The sequence below is a fragment of the Empidonax traillii genome, unplaced genomic scaffold (genome assembly GCF_003031625.1).
Source record: "Empidonax traillii isolate 1590-97213 ecotype Southwest subspecies unplaced genomic scaffold, ASM303162v1 scaffold33:size3420811, whole genome shotgun sequence".
Lineage (NCBI taxonomy): Eukaryota > Metazoa > Chordata > Aves > Passeriformes > Tyrannidae > Empidonax > Empidonax traillii.
This window is the reverse complement of record NW_020955226.1, coordinates 1,386,481-1,405,681: the sequence shown is the minus strand read 5'-3', so window position 1 is coordinate 1,405,681 and position 19,201 is coordinate 1,386,481. Positions and strand designations below refer to the sequence as shown.

General features: G+C 38.3%; 1 protein-coding gene across 6 annotated transcripts in view; it reads right to left on the bottom strand.

The window, feature by feature from the left end:
* CSRNP3 (cysteine and serine rich nuclear protein 3) overlaps positions 1-19,201 on the bottom strand; it is a 104,966-nt gene continuing 85,765 nt past the window's right edge. For all 6 annotated transcript variants that reach the window (XM_027911501.1, XM_027911500.1, XM_027911503.1 and 3 more), the window contains 3 exons: positions 11,898-12,157; positions 4,336-4,632; positions 1-2,852 (listed from right to left, as the gene is read on the bottom strand). In XM_027911501.1, coding sequence (XP_027767302.1) covers positions 1,809-2,852; positions 4,336-4,632; positions 11,898-12,157 — 1,601 coding nt within the window. In that variant the 3' untranslated portion in view covers positions 1-1,808. The remainder of the gene's footprint in view (positions 2,853-4,335; positions 4,633-11,897; positions 12,158-19,201) is intronic.

The following is a 19,201-nucleotide window of genomic DNA, read 5'->3' as shown; positions in this document are numbered from 1 at the left end:
TAATTTAGCATAAATATGAGAAATCACTTTGCCCAAATTTCATATAAAAACAACTAAGTTATCTTTTTTTTTTTTTAAATGAAAAGCATATTTTACATCTGGCAGTTTTTCTACTGGAGGACTGTACATGATGTTTTAAAGAGCTTCTAACCAGAAGAGTCTTTGTTACAGAGCTAAAATTTACAGTGTTTACATGCACACTGTTAACCATCTAGATTTGACACAGATAAAACTAAGATGCTGATCCTTATTTTGACAAACAAGACAGGTCTACATTTCAACTCACTCGATGCAGAAAAAATAAAATTTCAGTATAAGAAGAACAAAAATGCTAACATAGATTTTGAAACCAAAATAAGGCAGTGCAGAATTTCCAGTGCAGCAAAAACCTGGTTCCTATGCCTCCTTTTCTAGACAAGAGCAAGGTTGGTTAATAAATTAAAGGTTGACATACAGCAGGTACTTTTAATTCCCATTTCATTTAAAAACAAATGGATCACAAGAAAATGGATATCCATATGATGCCCATGCTATTTTGCTTGCAGACTTTTGCAGATACAAAATTTCTGAAGCTTTTTTCCTCACTGAATCTGCTGTTTCCTATTTATACCAAATGATGCTACACACTTGAGGTATGACCAAAAGTCCACAAAAGCCAGTCTCGTATTTCATAAAAACTGTTAAATGTTTAGGCAATCTAGAGAGTTCCACATTTTTTCCCATGCTTTATTTTAGCTTTGATCAGTAAGGCTCTGCTTTTATAAATCGCATACTGACATTCATAAACTAGCCTGGGAAAAAAACGTCCAGGTTTTGTTACAATAAATGTTAAGATTTTACAAATGCCTCAGAGAGTGGAGCTATGGCATTTCTCCAGAGTGGTTCACAGTTTCCACAGTTAATACAGTCCTGCAAAACAGCACTAAAGTGCAAAGTATCTGAATGGTTGTTGGGCTAAAAGGTGCTGTGCAAGCTTAAACTACTGCTTTGCCATTATATACAAGATCCTTTTTCTTTGGGGTGAGGGTGCTAGTTCTGGAATGCCACTGATTTTAGTTTTAATGGAGGATTGTCTACCTTTCTAGAAGATGTAAATGCCCCCTTTCTGACTCTTCTGTTTGTCAAGAACAGTAAAAGAGAAAACAGCACACTCTAAAAATGTGTTTAAAGACAATTTACCAGACATGGTATTAAAAAAAAAAAAGGAAAGAAGAATACAAGGTACTCCAGATGAAAAGTGGGATATGCTCTTTGTAACTAGATATGGATCTTCTGCTCAAATGAACATGCTGTCCATTTCTATCAAAACATGAATCTTAAACTACCATAAATAAAATACATACAGTACAGAACAATTAAAACTTTTTTTGTACAGTAGTTACTTTTACATTAAACTTACCATCTTTTCAGATATGTTGAAAATTAGGACTCTAAACATGATTATTTCAAAGCATCATCTTTAACATTTTTGCACAGGCCCGACAGTCAAAAACACAAAGCTTTGATTCAGATAGCTTGGCAGATTTCACACACATCCATAGGTAGGCTACTTTGAAATAGGTTGGCTGTGTTTCTTTACTTACGTGTTTTATTTTTATCAAAAAAAAAGTTTGATTATTTTTATTTAAATCTTTATGTGAACTGTTTTTGTGCAATACCACTGCCAGTGTAGCTTGAGAAAACACAATGCGTCTGGAACATTGATCGTAAGTCCAAGTGTTGTCTACCTCTTAAAAAAGTAAGATTCTAGGAAAATCCGATGGGAGTGAATTTTAATACAGGAAGTCAGTCCTAGAATAATTTTAATATTAAACAGGTACCGTTTCTACCACTGGAGATTTGATGCACTCCTCGTGCAGTCTGCTCTTTTCTGGGAGGTTTAGTGAATTCTCGGCAGGGTGCTCTTGCACGCGGCTGTCGCCGTTCAAAGCTGACACAAAGCCATCTGGAGAAGGACCTTTCAAGTAGGAGTGAAATTCCACTTGCGGGTGACTCGGCCTATGCTCAGTGTATAAACTGTTACATGGAGCACTGCCATCCCCTTCAGAAGATGAGCAGCAAACAATCACTGAGGGGTTTGCAGAAGGGTAATGAGGGCTGCTAAAAGTTTCCTCTGATTGCCGTGTGTAGTCAACAAACTGTTCAGAAGTCATGTTGTAAGGCACCAGAGAAAGGCTACCGTTCTTGACAGCATCCCTTTCTGAGTAAGTCTCACCGATCTGGTTAGCAGTGCCAGCAACGTGGTTCTCTATTTGGTAATACAGAGTTGAAGAGTTAGTATAGTATGAGGCATTTTTAGAGTGGTTTTCATGCACAGCAGTTCCATCAGAGTAGCAAAGGACAGAAGGAAGAGGCACCATATCAGCATGGGAGCCCATGCTTTCTACAAAATCATCTGCTTTTTCTTCCTCCTCATCTTCCTCCTCATCTTCCTCTTCCTCTTCATCATCATCTGATTCACTAGGGGCTAAACTCTGTGTGCTAGAATCTGTAACTCCACTACAAAAGCTACTCCCATCTTCCTCTTCCTCCTCTTCCCCTGGGCAGTCCAAGTCCTCGGCTGTCTGGGAATGCATAACTGCAGCCGGAGGTTCGGTTTCAATCTCAAAATTTTCTGCAATTGAATATTCAGCCGGGTGGGGTCCTGGACTCATAGAACTAGTGTGAGCACTTATCTCAGTGTGGCAGCCATTAAGTGCTGGAACTTGCTGCTCTCTATTTTTCTCCAATTCAAGTTTCATTATTGTGTGCAAAAAGTGAGTCCGTACACGGATAGGGTTAAATTCGATTCTACCTGCGGTATTGCTACACCCTTCCTTAGTGCAACCGCAGGGAAAAGACATACGATCCACCTTTTAAAGAAAAGAATACAGATTAACAACGCGTAGCATAAGCCTGGAGATATGACAGAACCTACACAGCCTAGAGAAATAAAGTGGTGAGGTGGCATTCACCTTGAGAAATACCTGTAAGACTAGTCCAAGTTAACAATAATTCAAGGAGTCAGCCCTGGAATTGAGCAGTACTGAGAGGAACAGTAAGTACATGCATCAGTGCTGCACAGCAGGAAAAATACATCTCTGTTCCATAGGTGAAAGTACTAAACAGTGGAAAAAAAAATTGGTAGTTTTTATATTTATAGATCTGCTACAGCTTTACTTCATTTTGTGCTCAAATTCAGGCAAAATCATTACCAAAAAGTATCTTAAAATTTGGTAAAAATTGGTAAAAGTCATGGAAACTAGACACCTATTAAAACAAAATTATATACAGAAACCTTTATAAAGTTGCCAACGGGGACACCTGACCATGGAAAATAGGAATAAAACCTCAAGTGCATTTTAAAAGGTATCCCCCTCTATTATAGGGGCAATATTGGAAGCTCAACAGACTGTGCACAGAACTTCTACATCAAAAAATACTCATATTAAGTTTTTAAAAATGTGGCTGAATCCACATGTCAGCCAGTTCCACCAGACAGCTGAAGGTCTATGACTTTCACCTACACTCTAATACCTAAACATCAGATATGATGCAGAGAAGTACCCTGTAACATAATCTAGTACATGTTCCTCACATGTGGAGATGAAAACAGGAACAGCAAGGAGAATATATTATTTAAAATAGCAGAGAAAGTTTAGCTTGGATTTACAAGATGATGAAAAATGCATAAAGGAAGAAAACTCAGCTGCACAACAGCAACTCAGCAGAAACTAGTAGAAACCTCTTTTAGGGAATATTTTGAGACATGTAGAGCTGACACTATGTAAATGTACAATATGAAATACCTCTTCAGTCTGCAGAGGAAAAACCTTCTATATTAGCTGATATATATTTTTATTGCCTACATGCAAATTTATCATGCAGAGATTTCAAGTATCATGCATGTTATAAAAAGGACAGTACCACAGTGTCACTTATTCTTTCTCATTGAGTTTGGACTAGAATTCACATTTAGAGTGTGTGGTACTTGTCTCTAAAATGAAAGATAAAATCCCTTCTGAAATCTGCAGGTTACTAGTTCTGTTGTCTGCATCAGCCTATTTAGATAAAGGCCAAAGAAAAGTATGAGGAGCAGAATACTTGTATAGGAACAAAAAACCACCCTAGACCATGTATGTGCCTAAACCAATCGTAAAATAAATAAATATATTTTAAGAGATTGTTTATATTGATTGCCCACTTATATACTCTTAAAAAACTGTTTGAGATCCACAGGTATTACTAATACTTGATTTCCAATGGTTATAACTTCAACAACTAAAGGAACACGGGGGTGTGTGGACACATCCCCCTCCCCCAGGTAATTAAACTGGCAATAATGTAGAGATTTACCTGACATTTTATGCCTGCCAGACTGCAAGTGCAGGTTTCTGGGTCACAGAAGACACGGCAGTCACAGCCGCAATCCTCTCTGGACAGGCGGATGGCTCGCAACTCGTGCTTCTCTTCCACGTCAATCTTCTTCACCCCAGACGCTCGCAGCAACGCCCTGCGCTTCTTTGTCGGCAGGGGCTGGAGAAAGAAGTACTCATCTACCTCAGTGTTGTCCAGATCAATGTCATCGTCAGAAATGTCATCCAGCGTCAGCGTATTGGCTTCTTCGGATTCCACCGTCCCATTCTTTGTCATCTGTTGCACAGAGCAATCAACAAAGTCCAGAACTGCACTCACACATATGTATGTCACAGATGTAACTTTGTGTAATGCATTGTGACTGTGGAAAGTTGTGTGTAAAATGCTGCACGACTGCCAGTAAGTTCCAGAATATGATCACGTGTAGGGCGATCGGGCATTTCTTTCACATTTAGCTTATGAAGTAATGAACATTGTTAGTACTATGTTTGTAATGAAGATAATTTTTCTCCTAAGTTTCTACTTACTTACCTGTTCTTTATTTACCTATGCTTACCATTTGTCATTGACTGCCAGATCCCATGTCTTTCTGAAACTCTAGTCTTTTCTGTATTGTTTCACAAGATAACTTTTGACACCTTAATTGATTCCTGTCTCTCAGCATTTTGAAATTCTTAAATATCCCTTTTGAGATAGTAATTATACTACTGACACAGGTTTAGATGATGATGCATCACAGGTTTGTAAATGGTGTATTCTATGTACTATTTATTATCCTATTCTTCTTTAGCCTGACAAGTTGTCTGATGTCTGTACAGATGAGAACACAGAGCAGTTATTTCTACTTAATCAGCTGGGCAGATGGCTATGTTTGCTTCTTGAGTTGGCAGTTTTAAGCCTGAAAGTCACTTAGTTTTGCCCCTTTCTACCTACATTACTCCATTCCAACCTAAATGCTTCTGTGATTGCATGTTTATTAGCACTGTGTTTCACAGTGCTGATGCATACAGCTAGCTCTTCTGATGTTCCTTCTGGTTCTCTTTGGTCCTGAAAAGAACCCATTTAGCTTTGTGTTGTCATAGATTTTAGTACTTCAGTCATCAGTTCAGATTATTGTTAAATAACTAACAAATGCATACATTTAGAAAAAAAGGAAGCAAGCTGTTAACCTTTTGTGGAGGATCCTGAGAAAAGTTTTAAGACTACTTTTCCTGGGAATATGAATTTTTGAGCGTCTATAGAAGCAAGTACCCTGGCGCTATATTATCACCTTTGTACAGTCTAGCTCTCAAACCTTTCAAAAATTGTTTCAAAATTAAATGGCCATGGGCATTAAGTACAAACACCCAGTGCCCCATTCATAACATAGCACACTTCTGTACCATATTCCTGTAACTCATCTCATATAGAAAGGGGTGAATATAGTTAAGGAGAAAAGGAAAAAAAAATTACTGCTCTGAAGGAATGTAGAGCTTGCTGGTTATATCTGCCACATAACACAACCACAGGGTTCATGAAAATTCTTCTACAGAGAAAATTGCTTGAGAGTCGAAAGAATATCAAGCATTAAAACAAAATTCAGAGAGACAATGACATTCACTACAAAAAACTTATTTCCTCAATCTCAATTTACTCAGATTGAGCATCATTGCAAATGTGAAGCAACTTAAGTTATATGATTTATTCTGTCATATAATAAATTTTTTATTATTGTTCTAATTTTGCTTTAAATGGGAAAACAAACAAAAAAATTCACAATGTTCACCCTGCTCTATGTAATGTTCTCAGCTGATGAAGCTGCTGAATTGCACTTGTCAAGCACCTGGTCTCATACTTTTGAGAAGAAAACATGGTGCAGCAATGTTCATATACTGGTGAAGCCTGAAGTGCCATCTGCACTAACAGTTTCATCATAGGCATTACCATGACCTCAGAAAAATGGCCCTCAGGGAACATCATTTGAATGTTTCTTACCTATAGAAAAATAGCCATTGAAACTCTTTCTTGGTTTTGCCTTATTTACTTGCAGAAAATTTCACTTTGGCGTGTTATCCCAAATAAATGTTTAGGCACCAGTTTTAAATACAGATAAAATACTGAAGTCATAAATACCATAACCTGTTTCTTTTGCATTTCAATGTTTAGATGTTTAAGATTTATCGCTATAAAAGTAACTCCCCATTTTTCTGCTAATTTGTGTTGTCTCCATCTAGCTGCATTTCTGATGTGTGAGAAAGCACTCCTGAATTTTACCCATTCCACTATTTCTGCTTTTCTTGTATTGCCAATTGCTTAATTTTCCCATTTATATGAACAGTTCATCCTGTCCACAGTCTTTGGGATTGTAACTGTCATTTATGGCACTACTGAATTACCTGACAGTGACTTCCTACTGACTGCTTACTCTTTTTGGCAACTGCAGTTTTGTGCTTATAACAATTGGTGTAAGACAATCACAGGAAAAAACCCCAACAGCCTAGTTACTCCTGACTCCTAAAGGCAGGTTAAAAGCCATACTGCTCCCTTTAAAGGAGGAGTCTCAGGGTCCTGACTGGCAGTCTTTAACTACAGCTTATGTGTACACATTACACTGCACAAAGAAAACTTCTCTTGAGATCAGCAATCATCCCATCTTAGCAATTCAGCACCGTATTTAGTTCATGCAGAGGTGTTCTGCCACTTCCACAACGCACTTTTTAAGCATTATTGTTTCTTTCTCTTTTCAGTGTATTCTCAAACTTTCTCCCTGACTGAAGCCTTCAGAGTTTAGTGCCTTTGTTTTATGCAATGTTTCAGTATATCATGTCTGTTATCCCTGTAACATGCAAATCCCCTCTAGCTCTTTCTTCATCTTAAATACAGGTATTTTCAAAATGTCCCCTCAAACTTCCTACTGATTGTTTTCTTACTCCATTCTCTCTTATGCATTTCACGTTGCAGTGGCTGGGAAAAGAGCAGGCAGTTCTGCCTGGCCCTGGGACAACAGAGAGATTATTTACACCAGGTATTTCAACGTATTAGTTCAGTAAGGTAGGAAAGGCAACATTAGGAGTCATCCCTTTGTCTGTACATTCTGCAGCAAGAGACAGGTAAATCCACACAGTGCTTAAGTGCATCTTGAATTAGCTGCCTGAAGCGAGGGAGAGGGAATACTCCACCATACACAAAACTCCGCCTGAATATTCCAATCCAAAATGGCACACTTCAGGGGTTTTTACATTTTTCGTTTTATATTAGCAAGGTAGAACTAAGTACAGTGTATTTATGCTTCATCGCTTGCCCTTTTTTTTGTTTCATATATAATAGGGAAATGACCTACCTAAGAAATCTGATTTCTCTACTTTTATATATGCAAGGCTTAAACCACTCCTTAAACAGATCACTGTCATTTAATTTAAGTCTGAAACTGGGGAAGGGGAAGAATTCTAATCCCCACTTCTGTAATTACTTTAGCATTTTATTCAATTACTCCTTAATAAAAATTAACTTTTAGGGCTCTTACCCATGAGGTGAATGTTCAGCTCACAAAGGCACCACAGAACCATGCCAATCCTGTCCTGTGTTTCTCCTCCTCCTCTGCAAATCTTAACTGCTTTGCTACACAGCAGTAGAGCATTAGGGAATGGACTCCAGTCACATGCTGAACACTACATGCCTCCAGCAGGCTGGAACGTCAAATGCCTGGGCATCAAGTGGGATTAGGCAGGAGTTTGCCGTTTCAAAGCACCTTAGCTCCCGACTCCTCTGCTGGATGATTTCCTTATGTCTCCTCTGATTTTTTTTTTTCCTCAATTTTGCCACACAAAGAACAAATGAATTAATGAAATGAAAGGTTCTAACATTTTTCAAACAAGTAAATGGGTAACTACAGAGGAAGGAAGATTATCATGAACCATCAAATACATTTTTCAACATGGAACTTTGGAGAAGCATTAAGTTCTCTTGATTGTCATAATATTGCTCATCTAAATTAAATCTGACATGTAGATGGGTAAATTTCTCTCATAAAGCTAAAGGTTAATGCCATAACCCCAGAACAAGGCGAGGGCCGATGAATATGTGAAACCTTTGAGTGAAATTCACTCCAACTCGGTGAAATTTAGGATGGACACCTTTGCCTGTCCTAGGTGGAAATTATTCCTTACAATTTCCCACAAGGAAAAACAACTGTGCCCACAGACCTGTGAGCCTTAACATCACTAGTCTCATGCTAATCATTTTAATAAATTTTAATCTGAGGAGACATTATGAGTAAGAAATAAGAACTATTCCAGCTAATTTATTGTGCTTACTCATGTTTTCTCAAATGACTACCTTGTACTTTTCATTTGACAACATGTCTTTTCTGTCCAGATTGCCATTAGAATTTTCACACTCTGCTGCTAACAAGTGTTTATGCCACTGTCAGCAGTGTTTGTTTACACCAGAGTGCTGGTGCTAAATGGTCAAAATGACTTGAAGATGATTTCAGAGTCTTTATCTGCTTTTAATTAGACATGTTTCTTATTTGGCCCTTCACTTTTGGCAAGCAAAATAATAAACAGCACCTATTATGGAAACTCAATTTCAATATACTCATGTAGTTCTATCTTTTTTAAACAAATTCTACCAGAGAGAGCACTTTCTACCCACTAACTTGTATACTTTAATGCAATGCAAAATATAAGAAAAATCCCAGCGAAACTGAAATTAAAAACCACAACGAAAATGTTACTGTTTGCATAATGGTTTTCAAACTGAAAAACCCCTGAGAAAACTTTGCACTATTTCATTTTCTTATTTCCTTCTTTTTTCTGTGATGTACAGAAATTTTGATGCAAATCACGATTAGCATATTTTCATTAAAGACCATAATTGCCACCTTTCTCTGTTCTTTTAGAAACTATATGAATGACCAAGCAGCTCTTCCACCACTATAATAGAAAATCAGTAAGGCCTTGTTGTCTTAAGCAAAAAACCACGCTCAATACTTTACAGTGACTCTTCACTAATTCAGTGAGTCCTGCATTTGCTTTTATGTTTGGATTTCTTTTTTTATCCCAAGTGCATAATCAGGGGTGCAAGTAAACTGAGATTAATGGACTAGTTCAAAAAGGAAGTTTTTTGCTGCCTATGTTTTTATACACACTCCAGGGTGAAGAGAAATATTTTATTCTAGTAAAAAAACCAAAAAATTAGCACTACTAAGATGCAAAGAAGGCTTTCCTTATTCACTGAATACTTATGAAGAGATTTTGCAGGAACTTTGTCTCAGTAAAGATTATCATCTACTTAAACAAGTGACTGGGAAGATGGAAAAACATCTTGTATTTGGAAGACAAGCAGAAAGTAGGGTCTATGTCCCAAAAAAGACTGGGCTGAAGTGAAGCAAGTGAATGAAGAAAAGAAATCCATCCCAGTCAAGAGGCAGAAAATGAAAGGACAAAGAGTCCAGCTCTGCTCCATACAGATGAAGCCTAAAAGGCCTCATCAAATCTTTCAAGGTAAATAGGAACTGTACTTTTTCTTGATTTACTTTTTAGCTAAGAAAACAAAAGGAAAAGTGAAATATTTACATGTTTGGCTATTCTTCACTCACTCCACTGGGGACTCCTCTCTTTGAGTTGATTCCTGGAAGCCAAGGGTTCTACTGACAGTCATCAGTTAAACTCAGATGCAATTCACACTTGATGCTCTCAAGATCCTGTGATGTGAGATGTTTGAAGGTATAACCTCTATCTAGTGATAAGTCACTAACACTCCAACCTGTCCAATATCTGTATTCAATTGGCCTTTGTCCTGACTGGTTTTATGTTTGTTTTATGACAGATCAAATTTTATGAACTTATTAATTTATTTAAGAATCCATTTAGCTATTTAGACTCTATTTATCTGTTAAAAAAAAAAAACAGGAGACTGAAAAAAGTAAATACAAACATAAAGGTCACGCACACTTCCTTAAAATGTTCAGACATAAAATATGGTTCATTTTATGGAAAAATGCTGAAAGGCATTTCTTAAACTTGGAGGGTGCCACTTTGCTCTGGACAACAGCAGAGACAGAGATGTACTATCATAAAAAAGGGGATATGCAACACAGAAATGCCATTACAGTTCTAAATATTGTTCGTTTTTAACTACAGGATTCATCTGAAAAAGAGCCCAATATACATGTAATAAAGGCCATGACACAGGAAGTGTTCCATCCACCACAAAAACATATGATGTTCTGCCACCAGTTTAAAGTGACAGAAGGGACACTTCCAAGGACACAATCCCCTTGTCTGTTCTCCTCTTCTCAAATACACAGTTTCTTTCCTCTGCTACGCTGTACTTAAAAGGACATTTTCATGGGGAAGCTGGACCCAGGATAGCCAATGGTACCTTGGGGTGCATGGGAGGAGTGTGGCCAGCAGGTCAAGGGAGGTGATCCTTCCGCTCTACTCAGCCCTAATGAGGCCACATCTGGGGTGTTGTGTTCAGTTCTGATCTCCACAGTCCAAGAAAGACAAGAAACTACTGGAGAAGGTCCAGGGGAGGCCACAAAAATGGTCAGGGGTGTGGAGCATCTCTCTTATCAGGAGAGACTGTGGGAGCTGGGCCTGTTTAGTTTAGAGAAGATTGAGAGGGGATCTCATTAATGCAAATAAATATCTCAAAGGTGGGTGCCAAGAGGATGGTGTCAGACTCTTTTCAGTGGTGCTCAGTGACAGGGTGAGGAGCAATGGCAATAAACTAAAACACGAGAACTTTCATCTCAATATGAGGAAGAACTTCTTTACATTGAGGGTGGCAGAGCACTGGAATAGGCTGCCCAGGGACATTGTGGAATCTCTCCCTTTAGAGACATTCCAAACCCTCCTGGATGTGTGCCTGTGTCACCTGCCCTGGCTGACCCTGCCTTGGTGGGGGTGGTTGGAGCAGATGATCTCCAGAGGTCTCTTCCAACCTTAATTCAAAACCATAGCCAAGATTTGTTCATACTAGCTGAACTGATACACCTGGGTAATTCGTCTGACACATTTCTTCTTTGACACAGACATTGTTTGGTGAAATATTAAAGACACACAACCATATAAATTGGTACATTACGAAAGAAAACATTTTGGTATTACTGTTTCTTACTTTTTGCCAAATTCTCTCAAGTTGGCCAAGAAAACAAGCCCTTTCGCTTTCTGTACTTAGGGTCTTACCCTTGTCTAATAGGGTCTGTGCACAGGTTACAAGACTCATTCTCTTCCTGGCACTCCCAGACTTCTGCTGGACATGGAAGCTCAGGGCTAACTTCCACCACTCTCTGCTTTTACTTTCCTCTCTATAGAAAACTGGGAATAAACAAAAACCTCCCTGTAAATCACTTGGAGGTACATAGCAATGACAGCTACAAGAGCACTTGGTATTGTCAAACAAAAACACATCTTCAGTAAAATTAAATAAAGAACATAAACAGAAAAATTGCCGTTTCAATTGAAAATGTTTAACACACACACTGGGCCCATATGGCTCTGACACCACTCATTTAAATAAATAAGGCAGGGATCAAAGTCTTAAACAATTTTTACCTTTAACTTTAGAGAATTGAGTTTTTCCTCCCTCAGGTGCTCTCTCAACATCTCCCGGTGAAGCCTCTCCTGTTCCATCGCAAACTCTCCCAGAGTGTACTGGCGCACACTGTTGTGGCGAGTGGACATTCCCAGTGTGCTTCCTCCTTGGCTGGGAACACTGGTGAAGCCTTGTCTTCTCGTGAAGTAATACACAGTAACACAGTTAAAATGGACATTTTTTGTTCTCTTCCGCTTCTCTCTCTTCAGGATTGAAGACGCTGGAGCAGAAGGAGATCACGGCATGAATAACTTGCAGGCACACGGCACAGGCGTTGAGGTAAAGGGAACTACACAAGTGACAACACCTGACTACCTACACATGCATAGACACTATATTCCAAGGTGTGCAGTCCAAATGAGGAGATAACTTTAGAAATATTTACCATCTATGCAAACCCAGAAGCCATTACAAACTGCTGCAATGGCGAACACCACTGTCTACTTTAGAAGCGAAACTCTTGGTCAGGGCGGTTGCTTCCCATCACGTCGTATTTTATCATTTTACCACGGAGGCAACTAAATTCCAGCCAAAGGAACTTCTTTCACAGTGTCAACACAAGTGACGCAGGCTTGCACCTCTTCCAACCCCACGAACAAAACAATGCTGCACCAGCCAGCAGTGAGAACTGCAGGTCCCAACCCTCACAGGTCTATGTACACTGCTGCCATTCTGCCAGCAAGGCATCACGGATCTGCAACTGCATCTCTGAAGCACTGGATCACACTGACAGAAAAGATTCCTATCCCTTATAATCCGAATTGTGAGAAATTAGTGTTATAAAAACTACAAAAGCACTATGTTTAGTGTTTCATACTGTCTCGGAAATTCATCCTGCCGTCATCGTCACCACTGAATGATATAGGAATAATTTTGTTTAGCAGTCAGACCCACTTTATTTTTCTTTACCTTCATCTTTCTTTCTGCTGCCATCTACTGAATAAAAGTATGTATGTGTGTGTATATCTAATATGTAGGATGTTGATAAAAATGGTATCTAGTATTTTCTAATTCCACTCACACTCATGCTCAGTTTTTCTTATACACATATGCAGTATCATATGAAACAAATTTGTTTAAAAACAAATGACAAATTTTAACTGTTAAATATTCTTCGTTTTGTTCTACAGACACTTATTAACCCTTTCCTACAATACTAATCTACTGTTTCTCACTGGTAACAATGGTGAGCCTGTAGAGAAAAAAAGACACACAAATGATTGAGAAAGATAAGACATCACTTGATTTTTAAGATGAGCACTCCAATTTATTTGATTTATTGCAAAATGGCAACAGGTTGTTGAGAATGCAGATAATAAGTCATTGCTTTGCAGTTTACAGGCAAGAACTGCAGGTGTGTGCAGGTGTGAATGAGAGACCCCACTGCCAGGATTCAGGCAGTAAAATCATTTAAAGTGTGCCAGAACACTCTTGAATGACTTGGAACTGTTCTATAAAAGCAGTAAGAGCACCATGATGTGCACTGCTAATCTAAAATTGCACTGTCTCCAGAGATGGGAAGCACTTGGCCTTCAGCCTTGTTTTCGTAACAGGTCTGGTTTATTGTCACAATTAAAACACGGTTCAGTCTCTAATATTATTATGTAGTGAAATGTTAATCACCACGCATGTAAATCCTCAAACTTCTACACAAAGTAATGCCGTCCAAAAAACCCAGCATAATCTACCTGACTGTAGGAAAAACAAGTATCTTAGAAAATAAAACCCTGTATCCAAATTACAGACAGTGTGTTCTGCTGACATAACCATAGAACTCTTTGGGGTTCAGTGAAACACTGAAATAGTATTACTTTTCCTAAATACTAATAAGTGGCTAAAAGTATAGTTTATCATATAAATAACATGCATGCAGGTATGTTAGATTATAAATATAAAACATAAATAAGATCAGGTCCTATATTCACTTACATGTTCTCCAGTGAAGGGTGTTCCCAAAAGGTGTAGGATTTAAATAGCAGAATCAAAAGACAAATTCTTTTACATTAGGCATGTTTAACTTACATGTAAACTCCACGACTAAGCAAATGTCATATCAACAGAGCCTGTCAAAAACATTTATAGGAAGCTTTTAGTAGGGAAGAGGATTATTTCGTTAGCAGAGACTAGTTGATAGAGGTGTATCAATTTTGCATTATATTGTTTTAATGTGCTGTTCTTTTTCATATATACTACAGTTTCAAAACAAAAGCACCTTTGACAAAACCAATTTTATGGCATTTGGAAGATGGGGTAATTTTGCTACTGTGACATTCTTTCAATGTAGCATAAAAGCCAGTACTCTGAATCAGAACCCTCACTGCTATACACTCTGGACATAGGGGAGTGCATATTAAAAAGTCCTTTTTCTGCTGAAGGAGGTACCTAAACCATTCTGGGGTGCATTCAATTTCTGATGTAACAGTATCAATGTTATTTGGATCTCACCTGGATGATGCCTCTATTTTGGAAGAAATCCTGGCAGCTATTGAGACATATATATGTCATATATACGTCTCATGAAGATATAGAAGGTAATTCTGTAAATTATACAAGCCAGTGAATATCCTCGAATCTTTCTCCGTAAACCTCAGTATCTATGATATAAAGTCTGTGTTTATAGTAATTTGGTTTATACCTTAGCTATGGAGCTCCTGACAGGGCTGCTTACTGGCACGAATACCAAATGCTGCAATAAAAGTACTCCTGTTTTTTAAAGTCTGTCAGTCTCTTTATGGCAGAGATGCTACTTTCATACTAATTGCTATACATGAAGAAATGAACCTTCAGTTTTATTCAGAAACTACATACTACTAATAATAAATAAATGAAGCTAAGCAGAAGAGTCTGCAATCTAATTACTTCCAGCTGAAAAAAAAAAGTTATCTATGATTAAAACTACATTACTAGCTTTCCACTATGTCGATTTTTGCCCACCTGTGTGCTATTAAAATGCAGAACATGAATTTCATGCATTGTCATATTTTTATGCCTAAAATTTGTCAGCAGTTTCTCAGTAAGACTGTAGTTGCTCATGAGCTGTCTTTGAGGAACCCACTAATGCATTTATAGTTCTTATCACTTTTAATAATTGAATTATCAGTGCCATACCATCGAAGTTGTTTGTTTGGTTGTTGGTTTTTGGTGGGGTTTTTGGGGGGGGGGGGGGGGGGGGTTGGGGGGGGTGTCTTTTTTTGTTTGTGTTTTTGTTTGGTTTTTTTTTTAGTATATCACTGAGAAAAACTGTGTTAAAGTACAATTAAACTGAAGTTCAAGAAAATGTTAGCATACTGTAATTGCACCATCAGCAGCACTATAAATCCAGCATTGAAGACAGGGTGAGAACTGGCATGCATTTGTTCTAAATGCCATTAAAGTTCATGATTTTATTTATTAATATTATAGTTCTGAGTCAGACAAATTCTATGATAATCTCTATAGTTAAACATGAAAGTAAAAATTCATAGCCCTCAGAACACATGGGATTATTTTTTCTGAAACACATCCCATATTTTGAGTTTGCTTCTGTCTTACCCAGGAGCTCATTAAAGGGCAGAGCTAAGGCTCTGTGAAGAACCCCATGGTCATCTCTTGTATGCTACTGCTAGGAAGGAGTCAGAATATTTGTATTTATGAGAAGAACAGATCTAGCCGGAACTGCAAAAGATTAGTGGATTTTATTTGATTACCCAAAAGCATAGATTAGAGATGTCAGTGAGGAGACGAGAGAACTGCAACCACCTCGGTAACCAAGGACACGAAAGGAAGCACAGTCAGCACCGCAAAGGCACTGTGCTCTTTCTCTATTATACTTCCTAAAATCTCTGAGCAGAGGGGCTGCCTTAATGTGAGCTCAAAATATTATTAGATACTGAATGGAAATGTTGGACATTTTCCAACATCAGGGACAAAGTGCTCCATAACTCACTCAGTACATTTCTTTCAAGCCAACTAGAACTCAAGATTCTCAGAGCATCCTATCAAGAGTCAGGCGCATATGTTACTTTGCATGCACTGTACCTTAAATAGTACGTTCAAGTCAGCTGTAATTACTGCTAAGGACACTGCTTAACTCAAGACAGAGTAGAAGAACATAAAAAATACATATGTTCTGGTATTAGAAAGCAGGAATTTACTATTGTTATACTAGAAAACAAAATTTACTGGCATTAATCAGTTAGTAAGCTCCATTCAGAATGAAGGGCACAGACTGTGCAAGGCTTGCAGGCCCCTCTGGAGTCAGTTTCAAAGGTTTTGCAGGTAAGTCAAAGCTATAAATTTATCCATTGAGAGCCTAAACGCTACAGTTTCCCAGAAAAGATCTAGAAATGGCTTCCTTGCTTGGCCAGTCTCAAAAAAGCATTTCCACGCCATCTGCCTGCGTAACAAGTGGAATCAGTGGATGCCACTATCATCTGTTCTGTACAACAAGGATGACAGTGACTCCAGGCAGAGGCTGTTAGGTGGAGAAGTGTTTTTTTAGCATCTCTTGGACACACACTGTCAACACCAACTAGAAGATGGTTTTTGAAAATGAATGCCACCACTTTGGTGGGTGATGATGCCAGAGGGAATAAAAATATTCATCATCACCTAAAACTGTCCAATGGATCACACATGATGTTTAACACATTTATATACTACAAGTCTGATATATTCCATGGAATGAAACAAATGCTCCATTTTCACATATTTTAGCATTTAATACAATTTTTAGTTCCATGTTTCACGATCATATGGAGTTAAAAATTTTTGGCAGATACACAAGTATTGTAATTCATAAAACATACCAATAATCAGAGGGAAGGAAGATAGCGTTAAGAACGTAACTACCGGTACAGAACTGTCGTTAAGTCCTCATCTGAAATAATATCAGCTACTGAATTTTTGATTTTTGGCATTTGACATTTGAGTGGCTCCATTTCTGGATTAAGCAGAGCTCAACTTAATAACCTGCTTGCAAGTGGCCTTCGTCCTCACAGAGTCAAGCCAGGTCCTGCAGGATTATCAGCTCCTTGCCATGCAAAGGCAGCTGCTGCAGAGTCAGGGCTGTTATCTGACCACAGCACAGTCCCATCTGTGCTGCACTCGACCCACAGCACAGGCATCTGCACCACAAACCATCTATGGTAAAAATGGGAATTGTATGTAAACAAAATTCCTAAAGGTGAGCCCAAACTACTTAAAGGAAAGCTTTTAATAGCAAAACAGTGTTTAACACCCAAGTGTCGTTACCCCAGCTTGGAAACACAACCTGCTCTTTGTGCTTTCCCTTTAGCTCTCTTTGTTCATGAAGTGCCTGCACAGACACACAAGAGGATGAGTTTACTCATTTTTTCTCAGTTATTAACCTCTCTCCCTCATAACAATTCCCTTTATCCACAGCAGTTATAATTTATTTCATAACTGCATATATTTCTGTCATTTCTCTTTACGCAAAATTCCTGGCTACAGACTTCTCTGGTTATTGAGCACACAAGGAAGCTCTAAGGTTTCCAAAATTTAATAATACCTGTATGGTGAGCCCAGGACCTGCAGAATGGCACAGCGCCTAAGCACTACATACTGGACTTTTGTGTTACAGCAAGACCCTTTTTCAGTCACTGACTGTAATACAGAGTAGAGATAACTGTTCAGCAGTCTATCAAGAAACTGAGATTTCACTGATTTATTCAGTAGGCTGCACACAAACATCATTATGGTTTTTACCACAGGTGATAATCTGCACACATAGCTGAAGACCATCTCCCACACTGGGACACTAAGTTATAACCTTTATGAATACTATTCTTATTAAAATGGTTGCAAAATAAAATGGTAACCTTTGACCTACCAAAAAGTACAGGTTTTATCTCCCAGTGGTTAACAATAATGGAACACAAGGTGCTTTACCAGAAAGAATAAGTGTTTCTCAGATGATTTTTTTTTCAGTTTCTAGGTGCTTGATCAAATACATTAAATGCATTTTTCCAGAGCACAGTGTGTCCTGTGTGAAACATGAAGCCCCACTGATTCATTTTTCAAAGATACTCTAAAAATAAAACTTTAATGTCCAAATTGAAGAAAGTGTCAGTGTAAAAAAAGAAAATACAGCTATCATGAAAATAACAATAGCCTTAAAAAGGGGTGCAACACAGCATCCATGGCTGCTCTTCCTTCTTACTTAGGTTGCAGTCTCATGTAAGTCTCCGTCACAATGACAATTTATGGGAAAAGGGAAAATATTACAAAGAGTGGCTTGACAATAAAACTTCCCTGTCAGATTCATCCTGGCTAAAGTATGTTGTACAAAGCATTGATCTGTGCTGGAATGCTGTCACCAAACAAGTGAGGATTTGGAACAAGAGTCCTCAGAGAAGCAGCTAAGGAAAAATGAGAGTCATTCACATCACATGAGGTTAGAGAATACAGAAAGGCCCTTGTTCACCAACAGTTAATAAAAGAGAACAAAGTAATTTATATGGCAAAAAAGTTTAAACACACATCTAGAGGAATGTATTCCTGTAGGAACAGACAAAGATGAATAAAGATATAGCAATACACTAATTTGTAACAAATAAGTGCCAATATTTTTGCACTATATTTTAATGTAACTGGAACACTACAGTTAGAGACTGTCTCCTTAGTGCCGCAGTTATATGGAAGAAAACAGATGGTTGCCATCACCTTATTCCTACCAATAGCCTCATAATGGTAAGATTTTCTGCACTTACCTTCTGTATTGCAGGTAAAAATTATCATTGTATGTATTATTAGGGACTGAAGAATATCCTTACTAATTCATTTTTTACAGCTCTGTAACTTCTGAAATCATGTGCCTTTCTTTCCCCTCCCTACCCCGCACCAGGATATTTTGAAAGCATGGAGTGGAGAGAGAGAAGTAGAGACTCCTACTGCCCTCTGCACATGGGGCTGAACTGTTTATCTGCCTGTCCCACTCACAGCAACCAACCAGGCTGGGAAGCCCCAGCCCGGAGAGGAAGGGCAAGACCCTGGTGGTGCCACCTGCACTCAACAGCCCCACTGCCTCCTCCCACCACTGGTACAAAGTTCTGTAGCTGTTTCTGGTGCCTTCCCTTCTCCTCTTCAAGCTATATTTCCTTCACCCATTTCTTAGAGTTACCATTATTTATCTATCTGTGAATTTTTGAAAAATGACAAGATCCAAGTCCCCCAGCTCTTTCCACATTAGAAAAATTCAGGTTTTATCATACTTGGTCATCATATATTTCTTATATCCTTGTAACAGATGTCACCATTGGTCCAT